The 26,402-nt window shown below is 47.3% G+C and overlaps 2 protein-coding genes across 2 annotated transcripts; one reads left to right on the top strand and one right to left on the bottom strand.

The window, feature by feature from the left end:
* Positions 1–426: 426 nt before the first annotated feature.
* On the top strand, positions 427–8,023 carry ndufa6 (NADH:ubiquinone oxidoreductase subunit A6). The gene is made up of 3 exons (XM_085969456.1): positions 427–589; positions 4,511–4,626; positions 7,826–8,023. The coding sequence occupies exons 1-3, from the start codon at positions 451–453 to the stop codon at positions 7,955–7,957; spliced, it is 387 nt and encodes a 128-aa protein (XP_085825582.1). The 5' UTR covers positions 427–450; the 3' UTR covers positions 7,958–8,023.
* Positions 8,024–13,788: 5,765 nt separating this feature from the next.
* Positions 13,789–25,532, bottom strand: smdt1a (single-pass membrane protein with aspartate-rich tail 1a). The gene is made up of 3 exons (XM_085969455.1): positions 25,318–25,532; positions 16,761–16,907; positions 13,789–15,259 (listed from the first exon to the last, which is right to left on the bottom strand). The coding sequence occupies exons 1-2, from the start codon at positions 25,519–25,521 to the stop codon at positions 16,770–16,772; spliced, it is 342 nt and encodes a 113-aa protein (XP_085825581.1). The 5' UTR covers positions 25,522–25,532; the 3' UTR covers positions 13,789–15,259; positions 16,761–16,769.
* Positions 25,533–26,402: the final 870 nt, after the last annotated feature.

Here is a 26,402-nt window from a genome sequence, read left to right as displayed (position 1 = left end):
CGTTAGCCAATCAGCCGAAAGTTCGTCACAGTTGTCGCCTCGGCGACTCCTGCGATTGACTTGACTGTTAACCAAATCAGGCTGCCTGAGGCGGGATTCACACCGCCGGCCAATAGTGGTAGCAGACGGTCAAATATTCACCAATCAGAGCAAAGGAAAGGCAGGATAGCCGCCAACACCCGCTGATTGACATCGACATGCACCAATCAGTACAAAGAGAAGGCGGGCTCGCTGACAAAACCAGCTGATTGACATCGAAATGCACCAATCAGTACAAGGAATAGGCGGGAGCTGCCAGCACCCGCTGATTGACATCCACTTTCACCAATCAGTACACAGAAGCGGCAACCTTCCGGTCGCAGCCACCTGATTGACAGGCGCTCGCACCAATCAGTGCACTGGGATGGCCGCAGGTCCGGCCGAGGAGGCGGGCACTTGCCGTGGAGGGAGATGGCGGCGACGGCGGCGGGCCGCGGTGTGATGCGCTCGGTCCGGGTGGTGAAGCCGCTGCTGTCCCGGGACCAGAGTGAGGCGAAGCGGCGGGTGAGGGAGCTGTACCGGGCCTGGTACCGAGAGATCCCCAACACCAGTAAGGAGCGGCGGCGGGGGGTCGGGGTCAAGGTCGGCGAGAGGCCGCGGGGGGAGCGACTGGGAGCCGGGCTGTTGAGGGGAGCGGACAGGCGGGATAACCCGGGCTGGAGGCTCCCCAGGGCCCTGTGCTGAGTGAAGCCCATCAAAGTACCTGGACAGAAAGACTTGCATTTCTGTAGCGCCTTCCACCACCTCAGGACGTCCCAAAGCGCTTTACAGCCAATGAAGTACTTGTTGGAAGTGTGGTCACTGTTGTAATGTGGGAAACAGGCGGCCAATTTGCGCACAGCAAGCTCCCACAAACAGCAATGTGATAATGACCAGATAATCTGTTTTAGGGATGAATATTGACCCCAGGACACCAGGGAGCTCTCTCCTGCTCTTCTTCGAAATAGTGGCCGTGGGATCTATTACGTCCACCTGAGAGAGAGCAGACGGGGCCTCAGTTTAACGTCTCATCCAAAAGACGGCACCTCCGACAGTGCAGCGCTCCCTCAGTACTGGAGTGTCAGTCTGGATTTTTGTGCTCAAGTCTCTGGAGTGGGGCTTGAACCCACGACCTTCTGACTCAGAGGCGAGAGTGCCACCCACTGAGCCACGGCTGATCTGTACCTCAACTCCATTTATCTGCCTTTTTTTTATTCTTTCATTGGACGTGGGCGTCGCTGGCAAGGCCAGCATTTATTGCCCATCCCTAATTGCCCTTGAGAAGGGGGTGGTGAGCCGCCGCCTTGAACCGCTGCAGTCCTTGTGGTGACGGTGCTCCCACAATGCTGTTAGGGAGGGAGTTCCAGGATTTTGACCCAGCGACGATGAAGGAATGGTGATATACTTCCAAGTCAGGAATGTGTGTGACTTACAGGGGAACTTGGAGGTGGTGGTGTTCCCATGCGCCTGCTGCCCTTGTCCTAGATGGAAGAGGTCGCGGGTTTGGGAGGTGCTGTCGAAGAAGCCTTGGCGAGTTGCTGCAGTGCATCTTGTAGATGGTACACACTGCAGCCACGGTACGCCGGTGGTGGAGGGAGTGAATGTTTAAGGTGGTGAATGGGGTGTTAATCAAGCGGGCTGTTTTGTCCTGGATGGCGTTGAATGTCTTGAGTGTTGTTGGAGCAGCACTCATCCAGGCAAGTGGAGAGTATTCCACCACACTTCTGGCTTGTGCCTTGTCGATGGTGGAATGGCTTTGGGGAGTCAGGAGGTGAGACACTCATTGCAGAATACATAGCTTCTGACCTGCTCTTGTTGCCACAGTACCCCATACTCCTTAATACCTTTGCCTCCACTAGAAGATCTCCTTTTTGGTCCCTAATCGGCCCCACCTTTCCTTTGACTACCCTTTTACTATTTATGTATTTATCCTTCAACCAACATCACTAAAACAGATTATCTGGTCATTATTGCATTGATGTTTGTGGGAGCTTGCTATGTGCAAATTGGCTGCCGCGTTTCCTACATTACAACAGTGACTGCACTTCAAAAAGTACTTCAATGGCTGTAAAGCGCTTTGGGACGTCTGTTGGTTGTAAAAGACGCTATATAAATGCAAGTCTTTCATTTATGTTAGCTGCTAATCTATTCTCATACTCTCTCTTTGCCCCATCTCTTCCCTTACTCAGTTCTCCTCTGTAATTTCTATATTCAGTTTGGTTCTCTACTGTATTATGAACCTTACCTTTGTCATAAGCCTCCTTTTTCTGCCTCATTTTAACCCCTATATCTTTAGTCATCCAGGGAGCTCTAGCTTTACACTGCCCTCATGGGAAATTGTCCAGTGTTCCCTGTAATTTATCTTGGGCTGCGCGTCCCCTTTAATGGGCCGTGCGGCCCATTCAAATATCTGCGCATGCGAGGTTTTTACATTTAAAAGCTGGTGAGCCGGCTGCGTGGGTCTTCCAGAGCGCTGCGAGGCTGCGCAGCTTGAAGGGAACATTGAATGTGTCTACTCCGTACACGAACCACCTCCTCTACAAAGGCCTCCCATTGTTCAGTTACTGTTTTGCCTACCAATTTTGATTCCAATCCACCTGGGCCAGAACTCACTGAAGTTAGCCCTCTCCGAGTTAACTCTTTTTACGCTCTCCCATTGAAACATGTTCGATTTGCCCCACTTCATTCCCCACAACTAGATCGTTGGGATGGAAACACACTGATCAAGAAAGTTCTCTTGTATACATTTCAGGAATTCCTCCCTCTCTTTGCCCTTTCCACTGTTATTATCCCAGTCTATATTAGGATAATTGCAGTCCCCCATTATCACTAATCTGTAGTTCTTGCATCTTAATGTTCTTCATATAGGAAACGTGGCGGCCAATTTGCGCACAGCAAGCTCCCACAAACAGCAATGTGATAATGAACAGATAATATGCTTTAGTGATGTTGGTTGAGGGATAAATTTTGGCCAGGACACTGGGGAGAACTCCCTTGCTCCTGTTCGAAATGGTGCCGCGGGATCTTTTACATCCACCTGAGAGAGCAGACGGGGGTCTCGGTTTATAGAAACATAGAAGATAGGAGCAGGAGTAGGCCATTCGGCCCCTCGAGCCTGCTCCGCCATTCAATGAGATCATGGCTGATCGTCCAAATTCAGTACCCTGTCCCTGCCTTCTCTCCATATCCCTTGATCCCTTTAGCCTTAAGAAATATATCCAACTCCTTCTTGAATATATTTAATGAATTGGCCTCTACTGCCTTCTGTGGTAGAGAATTCCACAGGTTCACCACTCTCTGGGTGAAGAAATTCCTCCTCATCTCTGTCCTAAATGGCTTACCCTTTATCCTTAGACTGTGACCCCTGGTTCTGGACTCCCCGACCATCGGGAACATCCTTCCAGTGTCTAGTCCTGTTAGAATTTTATAAGTTTCGATGAGATCCCCTCTCATTCTTCTAAACTCCAGCGAGTACAAGCCCAATCAACCCAATCTCTCCTCATACGTCATTCCTGCCATCCCAGGTATCAGCCTGGTGAATCTTCGCTGCACTCCCTCCATGGCAAGAACATCCTTCCTCAGATAAGGTTTAACGTCTCATCCGAAAGATGGCACCTCCGACAGTGCAGCACTCCCTCAGCACTGTGCTGGAGTGTCAGCCTGGATTATGTGCTCAGGTTTCTGGAGTGGGGCATGAACCCACGACCTTCTGACTCAGAGGAGTGGGTGCTACCCACTGAGCCAGGGCTGACACCATTTGGATTTCTATAGCGCTTTTCACAACCTCAGGACTTCCTAAAACACCCCGGAGCCAGCAAAGTACTTTTGAAGAGTTGTAATGCAGGGAAACTACACGTTCTTGGGACCCCCTGAGCCAGCCTGTGTCGGAAGACCTGTGGAGTTAGGTTGTGCCTCGTGTGTGCACTCGGTACCGGGCACACAGACTCTGGTTATATGGATTTCTTGCCCTAGCCTGGTTTGCAGATGCTTGCGTAGTGTGATGGTTTTCTACATGCATCAGATAACTGACTAAAAACAAATCTGGAATTGTTGAGGTGTCGGATACTGTCGATGGCAGGGATTAAAAAAAATTACAGACACGGATGTTCAAAAAAGGCAAGATATTGAGTTGTGTGGAATCCAAGAAGCTAGATAAGCACAAGGGAGAAAGGATTAGAAGGAATCAAGGGGGTATGGAGATAAGGCAGGTAAGTGGTGTTGAGGTTGAAGATTAGCCATGATCTTACTGAATGGCGGAGCAGGCTCGAGGGGCCGTATGGCCGACTCCTGCACCTAATTCTTAGGTTAGATGAAGAGGGGTGGGAAGAGGCTCATGTGGAGCATAAACACCGGTATGGACCAGTTGGGCTGAATGGCCTTGTTTCTGTGCTGTACATAAAATGTAACTGCAGTCTGTGATGTGTAGGATGGAACCATGCAGTATTTAACCACCGTTTGATTGACTGTATCTCTCATCCCGTTCTCTCTGCAGTCCAGAAATTCTATCTGGATATCAAGGTGAAACAGGGGCGGGATAAAGTACGGGAGATGTTCATGAAAAACGCCCACGTCACCGACCCCCGGGTTATCGATCTGCTGGTGATTAAGGTACGGGGACCTGTGACTACCTCAACTGCGCAGAATCACTGTGATCGGAAGTGTGCCGGCATTGTGAAATGGGAGTTTACACAATGTAAATTCACTAGATTGATTCCTGGGATGAGAGGGCTGTCCTATGATGAGAGATTGTGTAGAATGGGCCTATACTCTCTGGAGTTTAGAAGAATGAGAGGTGATCTCATTGAAACATACAAGATTCTGAGGGGGATTGACAGGGTAGATGCTGAGAGATTGTTTCCCCTGGCTGGAGAGTCTAGAATTAGGGGGCATAGTCTCAGGATAAGGGGTCGGCCATTTAAGACTGAGATGAGGAGGAATTTCTTCACTGAGGGTTGTGAATCTTTGGAATTCTCTACCCCAAAGGGCTGTGAATGCTCAGTCGTTGAGTATATTCAAGGCTGAGATCGATAGATATTTGGACTCTAGGGGAATCAAGGGATATGGAGACCGGGCGGGAAAGTGGAGTTGAGGTCGATGATCAGCCGTGATCTTATTGAATCTCGGAGCAGGCTCGAGGGGCCGAATGGCCGACGACTCCTCCTAATTTAAGAACTTAAGGAATAGGAGCAGGAGTAGTCCATTTCCGCTTCTCTCCCTTCCCCTAGTGCACCAACCCCCCCCCCCCCCCGGCTCCCCTTGACCTGAACCCACTTTTACTCCAGCGTCTCTCCCTTCATTCCGTTCCTGAGCTCACCTTGTCCATGTTTATCGCTCCTGAACACCACCCAATATCCCACCTTGACTTGACCCCCATGTTAGCTGACAAGTCAAGTGGTTCCCTCTCCTCGGGTACTGTCCCCCTAATTTTGAAAATGGACATTATGACCCCACCCCCTTCACAAAAAAAACTCCTGCTCAACCCATCTGTTCTCGCAAGCTGCTGCACATCTCCAACCTCCCTTTCCTCCTCATTGCACATGTTCTCCCCCAAATCCGTGTCCATCTTTACCGCAACCCAGGATTCTCTCCAACCCAGTTTCTGCACAGGCATATTCCAGTGAGAAAGAAAGGCTCTACGAGAAGGATGCACCATCCGTGGCTAACTAAGGAAGTTAAGGATGGTATCAAATTGAAAGAAAAGGCATGCAATGTTGTGAAGATTAGTGGTAGACCAGAGGATTGGGAAATTTTTAGAAACCAGCAAAGGATGACTAAAAAAATTATAAAGAGGGAGAAGATGGAGTATGAGAATAAACTAGCAAATAATATAAAAACAGACAGTAAGAGCTTCTACAGGTATATAAAAAGGAAGAGAGTAGCTAAAAGTAAACGTTGATCCCTTAGAGGATGAGACTGGGGAATTAATAATGGGCAATAGAGAAATGGCAGAGACTCTAAACAATTATTTTTGAATCGGTCTTCACGGTAGAAGACACTAAAACCATCCCAAAAATAATAGATAATCAAGGGGCTATAGGGAGGGAGGTACTTAAAACAATCTCTAACACTAGAGAAAAAGTACTAGGCAAACTAATGGGGCTAAAGGCCGACACGTTCCCTGGACCTGATGGCCTGCATCCTAGGGTCTTAAAAGAAGTGGCTGCAGAGATAGTGGATGCGTTGGTTGTAATCTACCAAAATTCCCTGGATTCTGGAGAGGTCCCAGCGGATTGGAAAACCGCAAATGTAACACCCCTATTCAAGAAAGGAGGGAGACAGAAAGCAGGAAACTATAGGCCAGTTAGCCTAACATCTGTCATTGGGAAAATGCTGGAATCTATTTTTAAGCAGGAACTAGCAGGACATTTAGAAAATCATAAGACAATCAAGCAGAGTCAACATGGTTTTATGAAAGGGAAATCGTGTTTGACAAATTTACAAGAGTTTTTTGAGGATGTAACAAACAGGGTGGATAAAGGGGAACCAGTAGATGTAGTGTATTTGGATTTCCAGAAGGCATTCGATAAGGTGCCACATAAAAGGTTACTGCACAAGATAAGAGCTCACGGGGTTGGGGGTAATATATTGGCATGGATAGAGGATTGGCTAACTAACAGAAAACAGAGAGTCGGGATAAATGGGTCATTTTCCAGTTGGCAATCAGTAACTAGTGGGGTGCCACAGGGATCAGTGCTGGGGCCTCTGCTGTTTACAATCTATATTAATGACTTGGATGAAGGGACCGAGGGTACTGTAGCCAAATTTGCTGCTGATACAAAGATAGGTGGGTTAGCAAGTTGTGAGGAGGACACAGAGTCTGCAAAGGGATATGGAGAGGTTAAGTGAGTGGGCAACAATCTTGCAGATGGAGTTTAATGTGGGAAAATGTGAGGTTATCCACTTTGGAAGGAAGAATGAAAAAGCAAATGATTATTTAAATGGAGAGAGATTACACAATGCTGCGGTACAGAGGGATCTGGGGGTCCTTGTACATGAAACACAAAATGTTAGCATGCAGGTACAGCAAGTAATTAGGAAGTCTAATGGAATGTTGGCCTTTATTGCAAGGGGGATGGAGTATAAAAGTAGGGAAGTTTTGATGCAACTGTACAGGGTATTGGTGAGACCGCACCTGGAGTACTGCGTGCAGTTTTGGTCCCCTTATTTAAGGAAGGATATACTTGCATTGGAGGCAGTTCAGAGAAGGTTCACTCGGTTGATTCCTGGGACGAAGGGGCTGACGTATGATGAAAGGTTGAGCAGGTTGGGCCTATACTCATTGGAGAAGAATGAGAGGTGATCTTATTGAAACATATAAGATTCTAAGGGGGATTGACAGGGTGGATGCTGAGAAGATTTTTCCCCTAGTGCGGGTATCTAGAACTAGGGGGCATAGTCTCAGAATAAGGGGTCACCCTTAGAGGGTTGTGAATCTTTGGAATTCTTTACCCCAGCGAGCTGTGGAGGCTGGGTCATTGAATATATTCAAGGCGGAGATTGACAGACACCTGAACTACTGTACTGGGAGTCGAGGGGTATGGGGAGAGAGTGGGAAAGTGGTGTTGAGGTCAAGATCGGATCAGCCATGATCTTATTGAATGGCGGAGCAGGCTCGAGGGGCCGATTGGCCGACTCCTGCTCCTATTTCTTAAGTTCTTATGGCAGCATGAGAGGGCCCTGGAATAATGTTCCCTGATCCTGCCACTGTTGTATTTCCCGGATCCTGTCGCCGTTTTATTTTCCCGATCCTGTCGCCGTTGTATTTCCCGGTTCTCTGATCTCTCGTGTTGCTGATTTTCTTTACCAGGGTAAAATGGATCTTGAAGAAACTATTAACGTGTGGAAGCAGCGGACACACATCATGCGTTACTTCCATGAGACAGAGCGCCCCCGACCCACGGATTTCCTCTCCAGGTTCTACGCGGGACACGATGTGTAAATAATGAGGAAAAATGGCCTTTGTAAAATAAATGTATTCAAAAATAATAAACCCTATGACGTTAAATGTGATAGATTTAATGGTCTGTCGTTATAGTAGTTGCTTCTGTATCTTACTGTCCAAAAATGCCTGGGTATCTTGTCTTGTTACTCAGAACAACCCCATGATCTCAAAGGATCCACATATTTTCTCTATCTAGGTAGTGTTGCTAGACCCCAGTATGGGGCAGTGCCTTCATGATGGGTGGGGGGCGTAGTATACAGTGTCAGCCGTGGCTCAGTGGGCAGCACCCTCGCCTCTGAGTCAGAAAGTTGTGGGTTCAAGTCCCACTCCAGAGACTTGAGCACAGAATCCAGGCTGACACTCCAGTGCAGTACTGAGGGAGTGCTGCACTGTCGGAGGTGCCGTCTTTCGGGTGAGACATTAAACTGAGGTCACGTCTGCCTTCTAAGGTGGATGTAAAAGATCCTATGGCACTATTTGAAGAGCAGGGGAGTTCTCCCCGGTGTCCTGGCCAATATTTATCCCTCAATCAACATCACTAAAACAGATTATCCGGTCATTATCACATTGCTGTTTGTGGGAGCTTGTGTGCAAATTGTCTACCGTGTTTCTTACATTATAGCAGTGACCACTACAAAGAGTACTTCATTGGCTGTGAAGTGCTTTAGGATAGCCTGAGGTTGTGAAAGGAATTTTTTTTAAGTTAAATTTAAATGGTCCTCGACTTCTTCGGGCCTTAAGACCTGGAGACTTTAAAACTATAACATGATTTCTCTGCATGTGCAGCAACATCATTTGAAATGTAAAAACTTTATACATACAGTATGTATCTTATGATTTATCCCTACATTAGCAAGGCCTTAAATAACAACAGAAAATGCTGGAAATACTCAGCAGGCCAGGCAGCATCCGTGGAGAGAGAAACAGAGTTAACGTTTCAGGTCTGGGACCCTTCATCAGAACTGGAAAAAGCTGGAGATGTAACAGATATTAAGCAGGTGCAGAGACAGAGGGCGGGGTTTAGATGGGGAGGAAGGAATTGAAAGAACATCTTGTACTTTTGTAAGAGGCAGGAAAGATTAAATGTTGCAAATGGGAATGGCAAAAATCATACAGCATGAAAAATGGGGGCAGGGATAATTATCTGAAATTGTTGAACTCAATGTTGAGTCCGGCAGGCTGTAAAGTGCCTAATCGCGACACCCTGGTCCACTCCTCAATCACCCCTAACAGCCCTTCTCCTTTGCCTGGCACCTTCCATGCCCTTATACCACCCCCCTTCCCACTGTCCAGGGCCCCAAACACCCCTTCCAGGTGAAACAGCGATTTACTTGTACTTGCAAGTTAGTATACTGTATTCGCTGCTCACGATGCGGTCTCCTCTACAGTGGGGAGACCAAACGCAGATTGGGCGACCGCTTTGCGGAACACCACTGTTCAGTCCGTAAGGGTGACCCTGAGCTTCCGGTCGCCTGTCACTTTAATTCTCCGCTTCACTCCCACTCTGATCTCTCTGTCCTCGGCCTATTACATTGTTCCAATGAAGCTCAACGTAAGCTCGAGGAACAGCACTTCATCTTTCGACTGGGCAATTGTCGCATTTACCCATCGAGGCCCCGGCTCTCCAGAAACTCTCTTTCTCTCTCCACAGATGCTGCCTGGCCTGCTGAGTATTTCCAGCATTTTCTGTTACTTCAGATTTCCAGCATCCGCAGTATTTTGCTATTAGTCAAATACCTTAGTTACCCGAGCTCCCTACTCCCCAACCCCAGGATGGTTTCTGGAGAGCCGGGGCCTCGATGGGTAAATGCGACAAGGTTACGATGCGAGGGGAAAGATCATCTTTTGATGATGAACGGTTACGCGTAGCAAGAGTGACTCCCGACAGTGTGAATGACTTGCAGTCGGAACAAAATTTAAAACTTGGTGGCGGCAACAACAAATAAAAATGAGCCTCGGGTAATAACTGGGAGAGTCGGTGGATAAATGCAGTGCCAGGCCAAGAGGGGCCAGCCACCAGATCTCGGCCAAGGCAACAGGAGTCACTACAACTGGAGGGGAAAGTTTAGTTAAAGTTCTTGCTGCTGATTTTCAGGCAGTGGGCTCTGATGGTCTGTATCCAAGTTCTCGCATGAAAAATGACCACACAGGTAAGGTGCTGTGGGGTGGGGGGAGTGTAAATTAAAAATGGGAGGGGTGGGGAAGCTGTACATTTTGACCATGCTGTATTTTTTTATACAAAAACGGAAACCCAGCAAAGGCCCATTGTGTAGTGAAATAGAGTGCACTTTTTAAAAATGTGTTTATGGGATGTGGGTGTCACTGGCAAGACCAGCATTTATTGCCCATCCCTAATTGCCCTTGAGAAGGTGGTGGTGAGCTGCCTTCCTGAACCACTGCAGTCCGTGTGGTGAAGGTACTCCCACAGTGCTGGTTAGGGAGGGAGTTCCAGGATTTTGACCCAGCGATGATGAAGGATCGGCGATATACTTCTAAGTCAGGATGGTGTGACTTGGAGGGGTGCCAATCAAGCGGGCTGCTTTGTTCTGTATGGTGTCAAACTTCTTGACTGCTGTTGGAGCTGCACTCATCCAGGCAAGTGGAGAGTATTCCATCACACTCCTTATGCCTTGTAGATGGTAGAAAGGCTTTGGGGAGTCAGGAGGTGAGACACTTGCTGCAGAATACCCAGCCTCTGACCTGCTCTTGTTGCCATAGTATTTGTGTGGCTGGTCCAGTTAAGTTTTTGGTCAATAGTGACCCCCAGGATGTTGGTGGGGGATTCGGCGATGGTAATGCCGTTGAATGTCAAGGGGCGGTGGTTAGACTCTCGCTTGTTGGAGATAGTCATTGCCTGGCACTTCTGTGGCGCAAATGTTACCTGCCACTTATCAGCCCAAGCCTGAACACTAAGGTATACAGACTAGAAGATCCCAGGCTGCGTGAAGTTAGCTACCATTGTCGTCGGGGGAAATACAGCAGAGGTGCCCCCCACTCCCTGTGCCTGTGTGTGGATGTCGGGTGAGGACAGCCTCGACTGCAGTGAACCCAATGGTTAAATATCCTACCAACACTCAGCTGTCTTCAGCTTACAGGTGTAGAATGGTCCCTTGGGGAAGAGGTACTGTAGTGCGGCAAGTGCCTGCGGAACTGTACCCCAGGGGTAAATGGGAGACTGGGGACTGAGGATATGGTGAGGTTAGGTTTCAAAACTAAATAGTACGAAAAAGGGGAGACTTGTGGAGGTAACGGGTTCTGTGGGTGCTGGAACAGGTAGAGCCCCTCTGGCAGTGCCGAACAAACAGCTACTGTCTCATTGAAACTTATAAAATTCTGACAGGACTGGACAGACTAGATGCAGGATGTTCCCGATGGCAGGGGAATCCAGAACCAGGGGTCACGGCCTAAGGATAAGGGGTAAGCCATTTAGGACAGAAATGAGGAGGAATTTCTTCACCCAGAGAGTGGTGAACCTGTGGAATTCTCTACCACAGAAGGCAGTAGAGGCCAATTCATTAAATATATTCAAGAAGGAGTTGGATATATTTCTTAAGGCTAAAGGGATCAAGGGGTATGGGGAGAAAGCAGGGACGGGGTACTGAATTTGGATGATCAGCCATGATCACATTGAATGGCGGAGCAGGCTCGAGGGGCTGAATGGCCTACTCCTGCTCCTATCTTCTATGTTTCCATGTTTCTATGTCTGCAGAGTGCAAAGGACAGGAAACATTGAATCTAGTCGACGTATGTCTGCCCCTAGGTAAGAGAGCGTTACCAAGTAACTTTCCACCTCTGCCTCCCCCAGAACAGCAAAATAAACCCAGACAACAGGTGGGGGAAGATGACAGGTTTGGGCCACAATAGACTTGCAGAATGAGAATATAATTGGCAAATTAATTTCAACACACAAGTGGCAGCTGTGGCTCAGTGGGCAGCACCCTCACCTCAGTCAGAATGTTGTGGGTTCAAGTCCCACTCCAGAGACGCGAGCACAAAAATCCAGGCTGACATCCCAGTGCAGTGGTGCACTGTCGGAGGTGCTGTCTTTTGGATGCGACGTAAAGGATTCCATGGCACTATTTCAAAAATGAGCAGTGGAGTTATCCCCGGTGTCCTGGCCAATATTTATCCCTCAACCAACATCACTAAAAACATTATCTGGTCATTATCACTTCGCTGTTTGTGGGAGCTTGCTGTGTGCAAATTGGCTGCTGCGTTTCCCACATTACAACAGTGACTAAACTCCAAAAGTACTTCATTGGCTGTAAAGTGCTTTGGGACATCCCAAGGTTGTGAAAGGCGCTATAGAAATGCAAATCTTTTTACATTTTGGTAAGAAAAATAAGGACGTCACATACTTGGAAAATAAGAATCTAAATTGGATAGAGAGCAAAGGGATTTGAAAGTACAAATACACAAATCACTAAAAGCAGCAACGCAGGTTAATAAGGCCATAAACAAAAGCAGGCTGGGTCTCTTTTCTCTTGAAAAGAGAAGGCTGACGGGTGACCTAATAGAGGTCTTTCTGAAAGGTTTTGATTGTAGACACAGAGGAAGTGTTTCCAGTGCGGAAGAACACAACTGGAGGCCATCAATATAAGATAGTTACCAAGAAATCCGATAAGGAATTCAGGAGAAACTTCTTTACCCAGAGAGTGGTGAAAATGTGGAACTCGCTACCACAGGGAGCGGTTGAGGCGAATAGTACAGATGCATTTAAGGGGAAGCTAGATAAACACATGCGGGAGAAGGAAATTGAGGGTTATGCTGATCGTTAGATGGGAGGAGACGCAAGTGGAGCTAAATGCCAGCACGAACTGATTGGGCCTGTTTCTGTGCTGTATATTCTATATAATGTATAAAACTGCTACAGGAAACTCTTTTTTATCTGGGACTGCCGTGGTGCCGGTTGATCAAAAAGTCCGGATTGCAGAGAGGTATACTTACTAAGGTATGAGAGCCCCGTACACGGCCACAGATCCAGGCGTCCCTATTGCATGGCAACAGGTGCAGGAATCCCGGTTACACGGCCACAGATCCAGGAACCCCGGTTACACGGCCACAGATCCAGGAACCCCGGTTACACGGCCACAGATCCAGGAACCCCGGTTACACGGCCACAGATCCAGGAACCCCGCTTACACGGCCACAGATCCAGGAACCCCGGTTACACGGCCACCGATCCAGGAACCCCGGTTACACGGCCACAGATCCAGGAACCCCGCTTACACGGCCACAGATCCAGGAACCCCGGTTACACGGCCACAGATCCAGGAACCCCGGTTACACGGCCACTAATATGAAGTAAAACTTACCTGAACCTACTCCTGAATTTTGCCGGTTAAGAGAGATTTCCAGTTATTTAGATGCCGGTAAAAAGAGAGTTTCCTGTATTTTGTATTGTCCAAGTGGCACAAAAGTTTAGAGGAGAGAAGGCTAAGAGGAGATTTAATCGAGGTGTTTAAAATCATGAAGGGTTTAGATGGAGTAAATAAAGAGAAACTTTCCAATGGCTGGTCAATAACCAGAGGGCACAGATTGAAGGTGATCGACAAAAGAACCAGAGGCGACAGGAGGGGAAACTTTTGTACGCAATGAGTGGTTAGGATTTGGAATGCGCTGCCAGATAGGGCGGTGGATACAGATTCAATAGTAGCTTTCAAAGGGAATTGGATAAATACTTGGAGAAAAAACTGCAGGGGAGTGGGACTAACTGGATTGCTCTTCGAAAGAGCCAGCACAGGATCGATGGGCGAATGGCCTCTGCTATGAGAGGGCCAATACTGCAGCTTGTCCGATAACACGGCAGAAAGACACGAGGGGCGGAGTCAATTTCGAGCGGTTTTATTGCTGTGGATGACGGGCACTGCCACAGACGATTCCAACTCGGACAGCACACGCAGCTGCAGTCCATTCAAGCAACACGCTCAGCAAATCTTTCAGCCAAAAAGAGGCAATTTAACAAAAAGCATTTAGCCCCGCAAATGTCGTGTACTTTAATTAAACAAAATGTGGAGCCTCGAAAAGAGCGAGCGAGCACACAGACATGAACAATCGGACAGTATCCATTCCACAGCTTATACACGCCCACCACTGGAAACAGCCAGGCGCTTATACCAGCTAGAAAGCAAAAAACATCCATTTGCATTAACATCCATTTCTAAGAGTCATAAAGAGCTGCGTTTTATTTCGGGCAGAAACAATTTATATGCTGATTACATTTCATTCCACTTGGTGCTTCTGAAATTCAAATACTAAAAGGTCAGAAATTGCATTACTGTAAGTGTTTCCTTCAGATGTTTCCATTTGCCTGCATTCAAATGTTTAGGTTTTGCCATATAAATTAAACCTCCCTTAAATGAAGCAAGAGATCAGGTTCTGCGCCAGCAAATGCACTTTGCAGATTATAAATCTGAAAAGCTGGTGGAGGGCAACTTGGTCCCGCCCCGCACTGCCGCCCAACTCCAGGATCCCGGCCATCGTGTATAGCGGGGCAAATTGCGTCTGCACCAACACGCCTGCTATAAACCGCGGGGATTGCATACAGGCTGAATTCAAACAAATCACAGCGACCACAGAATACCAACAACCAATGTTTCCCCCCAATTTTAAATTTGGATGCACGGTCTGTTTAACGGGCTGCGCGGCCCATTCAAAGTTCCGCGAGATTTCACGTTGGAAAAGCCGGTCCCAGGCTGCGCAGGACCGGCCGCGCAGCTTAGAGGGAACATTACCAACAATATCTCACGGGGACTCTTACCACAACCCAGAAGCAACAGCGGTGAGTGGGTCAGTGCGACGGGCCACTGGCACTGGTCGCACTCCAGCCTGGGGATTTGTTCGGTCTTAAGTTGGAAGTGGTGGGGAGGCAGAGAGAATCAGATTTAAAAAGCCACAGACAACTGCAAGTATTAGAGGCCTTCATTTGAACCAACGTCTCTCTGGGAAAACTGATCCAACAGAGGAAGGAAAAGTTTTCCCAGAGGGAGAAAAATCACTTTTCTAGTCTTAAAGGGAACCAAGCTGATAAAATGTTCTCAATAGGACGCAGCCTATACAAACCACCAGAATGGATACTGTCTCTTTAAAGAAGTGCTAATTTTCCCTCCCAGCCACACACACACACTATGTACACCACATGCAAAATATGATCATGATTGATTGCATTCCCTCTTCTGAGTTCTTGTCTCTTCCTAGCCAATGGGAGCTGGGAGGCTTGAGGTACAGGAATAATATGTACAGTTAATAGCTCCTACGGCTTCCGATCCAATGAGACCAGCTCGCAAACACAGCAGAACTCTGAAAGACAAAAATGGAGAGTGTGTTATCAGCGTCACTTTTTTCTTTCTGTTCCTGAAGGTTTTATTCCCTTCCCAGTCGGGCCTCGGAAGTGGACACAGTTTCTCCACATCTGCCCTATCGAACCCCTCCACCATTTTACAGACCTCTAGCCTCCTGTCTCTATTCAAACTCTGGGCTGAGGTGAAAAATAGATGGTTTGGAAGTATGTTCATTAAAAATCCAAACATTTTTCCAATTAAAAAGATACAGTGCCAGTGTTGCAATCTGTGTCCACAGCCTCCTACTCTGAGCCCAGGGTCCTGGCTGGGCTGTGAGGCTGGCACTGAACGTACTCGAGTGGAGAAGACCCACACACCAGGCAAGTCATTCTGCAACATTCTTGTGCGTTTCAAAGCACCATTTTCAGTGCCCTGGAAGGTGGTCATCGACTTGTGCTCTTGGCTCAGGATGGTGGATTGGGGCGTGGCGAAGAACAGGTAACAGTGACAGTGCCACTGAGAACAAGTGCTTGAAGGCTGTGGCCAACAAAGCACGTGTGTATCCTACATTGGCTCCTGGTTAAGCAACGCCTCGACTTTAAAATTCTCATCCTTGTTTTTAAATCCCTCCATGGCCTCGCCCCTCCCTATCTCTGTAACCTCCTCCAGCGCTACAAACCCCCCCTCAAGAAAACTGCGCTCCTCTAATTCTGGCCTCTTGAGCATCCCTGATTTTAATCGCTCAATCATTGGTGGCCGTGCCTTCAGCTGCCTGGGCCCTAAGCTCTGGAATTCCCTCCCTAAACCTCTCCACCTCTCTCCTCTTGTAAGACACTCCTTAAAACCTACCTCTGTGACCAAGCTTCTGCCTTAATATCTCCTTAAGTGGCTCGGTGTCAAATTTTGTCTTATAACGTTCCTGTGAAGCACCTTGGGACGTTTTACTAGGTTAAAGGCGCTATATAAATACAAGTTGTTGTTCCCTTCCTCTCCTGAAGGCATGGCCTTACACTGGGATACAGTTACAGTTAGATATATTTCTTAAGGCTAAAGGGATCAAGGGATATGGGGAGAAAGCAGGGACAGGGTACTGAGTTTGGATGATCAGCCATGATCTCATTAAATGGCGGAGCAGGCTCGAGGGGCCGAATGGCCGACTCCTGCTCCTATCTTCTATGTTTCTATGTTTCCAAGAGCACGCTGGGCAACTGACTGAGCCCTCCCCGCCCCCCTCCCTGTTGCTCAGTTTCCAGTCACGGTCACCAGATTGTGATCAGCACTTGGGACACTAGAGCCAGTTGTAGTTTGCTGCCATCAGATGCAATCAGCAAACACAGCCCAGACCACCGAGCGGCCCTTTATACAGCACCTTTAACGTAGAAAAACATGCACCTGGTGTCTCCGGGTCAGTCCGACACCAGCCTCCCGAGTTAAAGGTGGAGTTGTATGTCTCAACCGACGAGAAGGCTGCAGCGGTTCGCGGTGTAACCGACCGTAAATTTATGGAAACGTTACTTTACCTATCGGAGTTAATCATCATCATCGTCGTCAACCGGGACAAAGATGTCGTGTTCCTCCAGCAGCGAGGCGAAGCTCTTGCTGATCTGAGTGCCCATGTACAGAAACGGGATGACCACCATGAAGACTTTCACGAGGCCAAAGGAAGTCTGCGGGGGAAGAAAAGAAAAGCTTAAAACGTATCCTCGGCTGGTTCTCCCCCCTCCACGAGAAGCCAACACCGCGCGGTTCCGCAGGCGAGAGATCGTACTTCATGACGTGCAAGCTAAGATAATGTTAGCGGCCTATTCGACAGCCGAGCCCGACCTCGCCTCACCTCACCCGACGTCCACACAGACACACACAAGGTGTCAGTCGTGGCTCAGTGGGTGGCACTCTCGTCTCCTGCGTCAGAAGGTCGTAGGTTCAAGTCCCACTCCAGAGACTTGAGCCCAAAATCTAGGCTGGCTCTCCAGTGCAGTGCTGAGGGAGTGCTGCACTGTCGGAGGTGCCGTCTTTCAGATGAGACGTTAAACCGAGGCCCCGTCTGCTCTCTCAGGTGGATGTAAAAGATCCCATGGCACTATTTCGAACAAGAGTAGGGGAGTTATCCCTGGTGTCCTGGACTTCCGGCAACCAACATCACTATAATAGATTATCTGGTCATTATCACATTGCTGTTCGTGGGATCTTGTTGTGCATAAATTATCTGCCACATTTCCCCACCGTACAACGGTGACTGCACTTCAAAAAGTACTTCATTGGCTATAAAGAGTGTATGGATGTGCTGAGGTGGCGAAAGATGCTATACAAATGCAAGTAATTTCCTTTGCATAAGGAGGTCACCAGATAGCGATCAGCAGCAGCGATGGTGCTCCAACCACTGCCCTGGCTGTGATCTTCTAACTCAGCACCGACCAAGGATTGGAACACAGGGCCTTCTGGTCTGAATGGCTCAGTACATAAGAATTAGGAGCAGGAGTCGGCCATATGGCCCCTCGGGCCTGCTCCACCATTCAATAAGATCATGGCTGGTCATCCACCTCAACTCCACTTTCCCGCCCGATCCCCATATCCCTTGATTCCTCTAGAGTCCAAAAATCTATCGATCTCAGCCTTGAATATACTCAATGACTGAGCATCCACAGCCCTCTGGGGCAGAGAATTCCAAAGATTCACAACCCTCTGAGTGAAGAAATTCCCCCTCATCTCAGTCCTAAATGGCCGACCCCTTATCCTGAGACTGTGCCCCCTAGTTCTAGACTCTCCAGCCAGGGGAAACAACCTCTCAGCGTCTACCCTGTCAATCCCCCTCAGAATCCTGTTTGTTTCAATGAGATCCCCTCTCATTCTTCTAAACTCCAGAGAGTATAGGCCCATTCCACACAATCTCTCCTCATAGGACAGCCCTCTCATCCCAGGAATCAATCTGGTGAACCTTCGTTGCACCGCCTCTAAGGCAAGTACAGGAAACTCTCGATTTACAGGCACCTAAATAACCGGAAATCTCTGTTAACCGGCAAAATTCAGGAGTAGGTTCAGGTAAGTTTTACTTCATATTAGTGGCCGTTCCTGGATCTGTGGCTGTGGAACCGGGGTTCCTGCACCTGTTGCTAAGCAACAGGAATGCTTGGATCTTGTGGCTGGGGTTCCTGCACCTGTTGCTAAGCAACAGGAATGCTTGGATCTTGTGGCTGGGGTTCCTGCACCTGTTGCTAAGCAACAGGGAAGCCTGGATTTGTTGCTGTGTACGGAGCTCTCGTACCTTTTACTATACCTCTCTGTAATCCGGACTTTTTGATAAACCGGCACCACGCCGGTCCCGTCGGTGCCAGATAAAAAAAAAGTTTCCTGTATATCCTTCCTCAGATAAGGAGACCAAAACTGTGCACAGTACTCCAGGTGTGGTCTCACCAAAGCCTGGTACAATTGTACTACCATGCAAGGCAGTGCATTTACCTGCTGAGACACCGGTGGAGCAAACCACAACGCGCAACACTTTGATGGGACGTCCTCTGAATCGTGACCGTTAGCGGTGGAATTACTAGCCAGACGAATTCTGCTGCTAACAACGTAAACTGCAGTTTTTAAATCAAAGTCCTCAGCACCTTCAAGCTCACAAAGCAGGCCTGCCATCCTGGGTTTTGGGCTGTGCGGGAAGCATTGTACATTCCCAGCCTCCCACTCTCCATTTCTCAGGCAGTACAGCATGCAGAGGTGGGACATTCATTACCTGACGTTAGCAGTGACACGCACCATCTATCGCAATCCCTAGCAGTGTATTCAAGGAAGTTTAAAGTAACTAGATGATCTCCCGGGCAGAGCTGACTCAGACACAATGGGCCGAATGGTCTCCTACTATTGTCTAAACATCTATGCTTCTAAAAGATTATTAAAAAGCCTCCTCCTGTTCTTCCACTCGGTAATCCTGTCTATCTCCTGTCTCGGTTTGTCTTCCCTTCACTTTCTCTGTATGCCTCTCACACTCTTGCTCGTCGTGCTCTCTAGATCTCTGCCTCCGACTCTTACTCAGTTTCTCTTCTCTCTCTGCAAAAGGAAAATGGCCCAGACATTCACTTTAACTAAATTCACGTGATTGACGTTAGAATGGCTACGGGAACAATTATTATTAAAGTAAATACATGCACACATAGCCACTAAAGGACTTTATACTTAGTCTCCTTCCTTGGACATTTCCCTTCAAGTCACACTGGGCAGTTTGGTATCGGCTGACCCATTGGGGGAGTTGGTAGATCAACACCCAGTGCCACGGCTCACAGCGGGATAATGTATAGTGAACAAACAAGCCTCTATCAGAAAACATTGGGATTATAATTGTGTGTGCGTCAGTGTGTGGGAGTGTCGGTGAGCGAGGGAAATAAATCAACTCTAAACCTGCTGAAAAATGCACACATGGACAGAACTGGGCTAGGTTCTGATGCCTGCTACCGTCACAGTATGCCAACATTCTATCTAGGCTCACACGTTAAAACCAGACAATTGGGCACGATAACAGAGAGGGATTGGTGTCTATGGAACTACAGCAAGGATTCAAGAAAAAGGTGAACAGGTACATTCTCTAATGTACCACAGTGCAAGTAATACCTCTGGAAGAGGCTGCCGGCTCGTGTGGTGTTGCTGATTCGCTGAATTCCTTCAAGCGAGAGCTGGACCTGTTTCTGGCTGGGGCGGAGATCACCCCTTACAGAAGGTGGGCACTGCAGGGAGTTCAGGACCAAAGTGAGCTCCTGGGCTAGTTTCGCTAGATGGGTTGGAGAGGATAGAGGATCAGCCATGATCATATTGAATGGTGGAGCAGGCTCGAGGGGCCGAATGGCCTACTCCTGCTCCTATTTTTCTATGTTTCTATGAGAGGAATTCCCCAAATTCCCCCCCCCCTGTTCGCCCTCCTGCCATCTGGGAGACGCTACAGATGCATTCGCACCCGTACGACCAGATTTAGGAACAGCTTCTTTCCCAGGGCTGTCATCCTACTGAACTCCACAAATAAACTCTAAAGCCTGCACATCTGCCAATGCACTTTATTATGGTTATGTTTATGTTAATGTATTACAAGCCAAATGTATGTTGAATGTTTAAATGTCTTAATCTAAATGTACACTCTCGGGAGCCGCAAGCCTACATTTCGTTGTACTGCACTTGTGCACTAACAATGACAATAAAAGTTGATTTGATTTGAATTGGCCTGGGTTTTTAAATCTGGTTATTCCCAAGGGCAATTAGGGATGGGCAATAAATCCTGGCCTTGCCAGCGACGCCCACATCCCATGAATGAATAAAGAAAGAATTCGCCTCGCCCAGATCTCATGGTTTGGGGTGGGGTGGGAGTGTCTATATTGTGATACACAAGGTATCGCCATTGTGTGGGACAGGCTGAATGGACCAGATGGTCTGTACCAGTCCGTCATTGTTCGTATGGTCGTATAATCGGGTTTGCTATCACGTTGCAAAGCACTTCACACAATCAATTATTCGATGGCTGATTATCAAGCTCCAGTGTTGCTTACCTTTGTCCTAGTTGCCCTCTGTAAAAAAAACCAAATGTGTGTGTATAACAGGATCATATAGATTTGTTTAAGGTGTGTCTGCCTCCTTTTCAAACAGAAAGAGGAAGAAAAAGAACGAGACAGAAAGACATACAAAAAGAGCGAAAGTGTCTGAGAGCCACAGAAAGACAAAAGAAATGAGGAAGACAGAGTGGATGATGATCAGAAAGACAAAGAGAAAAAGAACCTTTATAAATCTCTGGTTAGGCCCCAGGTGGAGTATTGTGTCCAATTCTGGGCACCACACTTTAGGAAGGATGTGAAGGCCTTAGAGTGGGTGCAGAGGAGATTTACCAGATTGCTACCAGGGATGAGAGACTTCAGTTATGTAGAGAGACTAGAGAAGCTGGGATTGTTCTCCTTAGAAGAGAGAAGGTTAAGGGGAGATTTAATAGAGGTGTCCACAATTCTGAGAGGTTTGACAGAAGGAGAAACTGTTTCCACTGGCAGGAGGGGCGGTAGCCAGAGGGGAGATGAGGAGAATTTTTTTACACAAGTTTTTAGTGATCTGGAACGTGCTGCCTGAAAGGGCGGTGGAAGCAGACTTAATAGTAACTTTCAAAAGGGAACTGGATAAATACTTGAGGAGAAAACATTTGCACAGGGCTATGGCGAAAGAGCGGGGGAGTGGGATTCATTGGACAGCTCTTTCAAGGACCCAGCACAGGCTCTCTAGGTCATCTGTATGATTCGATGACCTAGAAAGTGTGATCCAAGCAGAGACAGAGAGACAGTTACAAGCACCTGGGATCAAAAAGAATTTCCTTCCTGTTGACCACATTGAATTTACAGCAGAAACAGACCATTCGGCCCAACTGGTCTATGCCAGTGTTTGTGCTCCACACGAGCCTCCTCTCACCCCTCTTCATCTCACCCTATCAACATATCCTTCTAGTCCTTTCTCCCTCATGTGTTTATCTAGCTTCCCCTTAAATGCATCTGTGCTATTCACTGCAACCACTCCTTGTGGTAGCGCGTTCCACATTCTCTGGGCAAAGAAGTTTCTCCTGAATTCCCTACTGGATTTATTAGTCATGGCTGATCTGTTTGGACACCATTCACACCTTTTGATTGCTGTGATTATCTCTCTGCCGAGGTGTGATAAATGGCAGTTGGAAAGATTACCTGTAAACATCTGACATTATTCTCTGACTATATAAGCTGTGTCTTTATGCATTTCTCCACTTCACCTGACGAAGGAGCAGCGCTCCGAAAGCTTGTGATTTCAAATAAAGCTGTTGGGACTATAACCTGGTGTTGTGTGACTTCTTGGATTTATTAGTGACTATCTTATATTTATGACCCCTAGTTTTAGTCTCCCCAAGAGGAAATATCTTCTCCACGTCTACCTAATCAAACCCCTTCATAATTTTCTCTTCTCTTTTCTTTTCTAGAGAAAAGAGCCCCAGTCTGTTCAATCCTTCCTGATAGTTATAACCTCTCAGTTCTGGTATCATCCTAGTAAGTCTTTTTTGCATATTCACCAGTGCTTCTATATCCTTTTTCTAAAATTGAGACTAGAACTGTGCACAGTACTCCGAGTGTGATCTAACCAAGGTTCTAGATAAGTTTAACAGAACTTCTCTGCTTTTCAATTCTATTCCTCTGGATAAGTGCTTGGTTTACATTTTTTTATGACTTTGCTACTTTGTGATTTGTGAATTTGTATCCCCAGGTCCCTTTGCTTCTCTACCCCATAGACTCTTATTTTCCAAGGAGTATGTGCCCTCCTTATTCCTCCTACCACAATACACCACCACACTCTTACCTATATTGAAATTAATTTGCCATTTACACACCAATTCTGCAAATTCAGTAAACGTCTTTGTGTATTTTGTTGCAGTCTTCCTCTGTATTAACTACACCCACCAATTTGGTGTCGTCCACAAATGTTGATATTGTACTTACGATTCCAGAGTTCAAAACATTTATGTAAATAGTGTACAAAAGTGTCCCAGCACCGATCCTTGTGGAACATCACTTCCCACCTTCCACCAGCCTGAGTAACTACCTTAAACCCCTAACCTGTTTTCTGCTTTGTAGCCAGTTTGCTATCCATTCTGCTGTTTGTCCCAACTCTACATGCTCTGACCTGAGTCAGGAGCTTAATAATGTGGTACCTTATCGAAGGCCTTTAGAAAATCCACATATATTACATCCACTGCATTAGCCTTGTCTACTCTTTCTGTTACTTCTTCAAAGAATTCAATAAGGTTGGTAAAGCATTAACTAACTGGGATATAGTTCCTTGAATTTGTTCGGTCTATTTTTTTAAATATATCTCTTCCCTAGCTTCTTTTAGTATGCGCAGAAACAATCCATCTGGACCAGGGGTTTATCCTCCCTACGTTTGACTAGTTTATCAATTATCTCCCGCCTTTCAATCTTAAATGTCTTGATATCTTTTTTGAGCTCTTCTAATGTCATGTCCACCTTGTTAGTTTCCCTGACGCAAAGTATTTATTCAATATTTCTGCCATTTCGCTGTCATTAGCTGTGAGTTTATCTTGTGCATCCCTTAGTGGTTCTATCCCTATCTTGATTTTCCTTTTGTTATTGATGTGGCTGTAGAATACTTTACTATTTCTTTTGATATTCTTTGATAATTTCATTTCGTAGTTCCTCTTTACCTGTATAATTTTTTTTACTTGTTTCCTGATCTCTTTGTATTCCCTTGTGCCATCCTCTCCTTTACTGTGTATGTACTTAGTGTATGCCTTTTTCTTTAGCTCCCATTTTGCCCTTACCTCTTTATTCATCCATGGTGTTCAATTATTGGCTAGTTTGTTCTTGTTTTTTGGCAGAATATATTTATCCTGCACTCTACTGATCACCTTTTAAAATATTTCCCACTGCGGTTCTCTCTTTGTCAATATATTTTTCCAGTTTATTTTTTATTAAATTCATTCACAGGATGTGTGCATCGCTTCCAGGGCCTAGTTCCACCCTCATCCCCATAAAATGAGTTTCTTTTCAATCTATTACTTTGGTCTTTATCTTATTTATATCCTTCTCAAATCATTTCTTTTGATATTCTTTGATAATTACATTTCATAGTTCCTCTTTCTCAGTCATACCAAACACAAAGGAAGATGGTTGTGGTGGTTGGAGGTCAATCATCACAGCCCCAGGACATCGCTGCAGGAGTTCCTCAGGGCAGTGTCCTAGGCCCAACCATCTTCAGCTGCTTCATCAATGACCTTCCCACCATCATAGGGTCAGAAGTGGGATGTTTGCTGATGACTGCACAGCTTTCAGTTCCATTTGCAACTCCTCAGATAATGAAGTAGTTCATGCCCGCATGCAACAAGACCTGGATGACATTCAGGCTTGGGCTGATGTGTGGCGCGAATGTTACCTGCCACTTAAGTGCCAGGCAATGACTATCTCCAACAAGCAAGAGTCTAACCACCGCCCCTTGACATTCAACGGCATTACCATCGCTGAATCCTCCACCATTAACATCCTGGGGGTCACCATTGACCAGAAACTTAACTATACCAACCACAAATACTGTGGCAACAAGAGTGGGTCAGAGGCTGGGTATTCTGTGACGAGTGTCTCACCTCCTGACTTCCCAAAGCCTTCCCACCATCTACAAGGCACAAGTCAGGAGTGTGATGGAATACTCTCCACTTGCCTGGATGCGTGCAGCTCCAACAACACTCAAGAAGCTCAACACCATCCAGGACAAAGCAGCCCGCTTGACTGGCACCCCATCCACCACCTTAAACATTCACTCCCTCCACCACCGGCGCACCGTGGCTGCAGTGTGTACCATCTACAAGATGTATTGCAGCAACTCGCCAAGGCTTCTTCGGCAGCACATCCCAAACCTGTGACCTCTACCACTTAGAAGGACAAGGGCAGCAGGCGCATGGGGCACCATCACCTGCAGTTCCCCATGTAACACACCATCCTGACTTGAAAATATATCGCCGTTCCTTCATCGTCGCTGGGCCAAAATCTTGGAACTCCCTCCCTAACAACAATAGGAGTACCTTCACCACACGGACTGCAGTGGTTCAGGAATGCCTCCTCATCTCCCCTCTGGTTCTTTTGCCAATCACCTTAAATCTGTGTCCTCTGGTTACTGATCCTCCTGTCACTGGAAACAGTGTCTCCCCATCTACTCTATTAAAACCCTTCATGATTTTGAACACCTCTATTAAATCTCCCGTTAACCTTCTTTGCTGTGAAAATAAGACCATTTAATAAACATCCTGAATCCTCCCTCTGGTACATGTCCTATTGCCCACGACCAGGTTCAGTTGATTGGTTGAACCATCCATCAACCAGCAGCACCCTAACCAGTAATTGGCCGATAAAGCCGCCAATCGCCGGCGATGACTCATTCGCCGACCACTGAGCGCGCTGGTTGGCTGACGTCACCGTCCACCAATGGTCAACAGAAACGTCAATCACTGCGCCTCGCTCTGTGATTGGTGCAGCGCGCCGTCAATCAATGCAGCTTCCGCCCCCAACCGCCCGTCGGTCCGACTGCTCGCCTCACCTTGTCAGGTTTGGGTAAAATGGCTCCCGATTTTGTCACCACGATGTTTCTGGATGGGCTGAGCAAAATCGCAGGTTTGGTTCGGGGGTTCTGAAGGGCCCGGGTTACCCCATGTCGCAGGGAGCCGCCGAAACCGAGCAGGGAGCGCCCGAATGCCGCCATGTTTGTGCAACGGAGGAGGAAGGCGGCCGCGGTTGACGTCATAGGGGGCAGCGTCACCTTTGACCCGGTTCTCATGGCAACCTGTTGCTATGGTCCCACAATCAACATCAGTACCCCAATCCACACTCAGAACTTTCAAGTCCAATTGAACTCAATGGGCTGGGAAGAGTCAATCATATTGATTGATAGGTTTTTGTTAGGTAAGGGTTGTTCACCTTGGAGCAGAGAAGATTGAGAGGAGATTTGATAGAGATAGAGTCATAGAGTCATACAGCACAGAAAGAGGCCCTTCGGCCCATCGCGTCCGCGCCGGCCATCAAGCCCTGTCTAATCTAATCCCATTTTCCAGCATTTGGTCCGTAGCCTTGTATGCTATGGCATTTCAAGTGCTCATCCAAATGCTTCTTGAATGTTGTGAGGGTTCCTGCCTCTACCACCCTTTCAGGCAGTGAGTCCCAGATTCCAACCACCCTCTGGGTGAAAATGTTTTTCCTCAAATCATGAGGGGTCTGGACAGAGTAGATAGAGAGAAACTGCTCCCATTGGCAGAAGGGTCGAAACCTAGTAACATAGAAGATAGGAGCTGGAGTAGGCCATTCGGCCCCTCGAGCCTGCTCCGCCATTTAATGAGGCTGATCATCCAAACTCAGTACCCTGTCCCTGCTTTCTCCCCATATCCCTTGATCCCTTTAGCCTTAAGAAATATATCTAACTCCTTCTTGAATATATTTAATGAATTGGCCTCAACTGCCTTCTGTGGTAGAGAATTCCACAGGTTCACCACTCTCTGGATGAAGAAATTCCTCCTCATCTCTGTCCTAAATGGCTTACCCCTTATCCTTAGACTGTGACCCCTGGTTCTGGACTCCCCGCCATCGGGAACATCCTTCCTGCATCTAGCCTGTCTAGTCCTGTTAGAATTT

This window comes from Somniosus microcephalus, chromosome 28, assembly GCF_052327205.1.
Source record: "Somniosus microcephalus isolate GS21.2 chromosome 28, FLI_Smic_1.0, whole genome shotgun sequence".
NCBI lineage: Eukaryota > Metazoa > Chordata > Chondrichthyes > Squaliformes > Somniosidae > Somniosus > Somniosus microcephalus.
The sequence above is the reverse complement of the archived record's forward strand: the minus strand, read 5'-3'. Positions and strand labels throughout refer to the sequence as shown.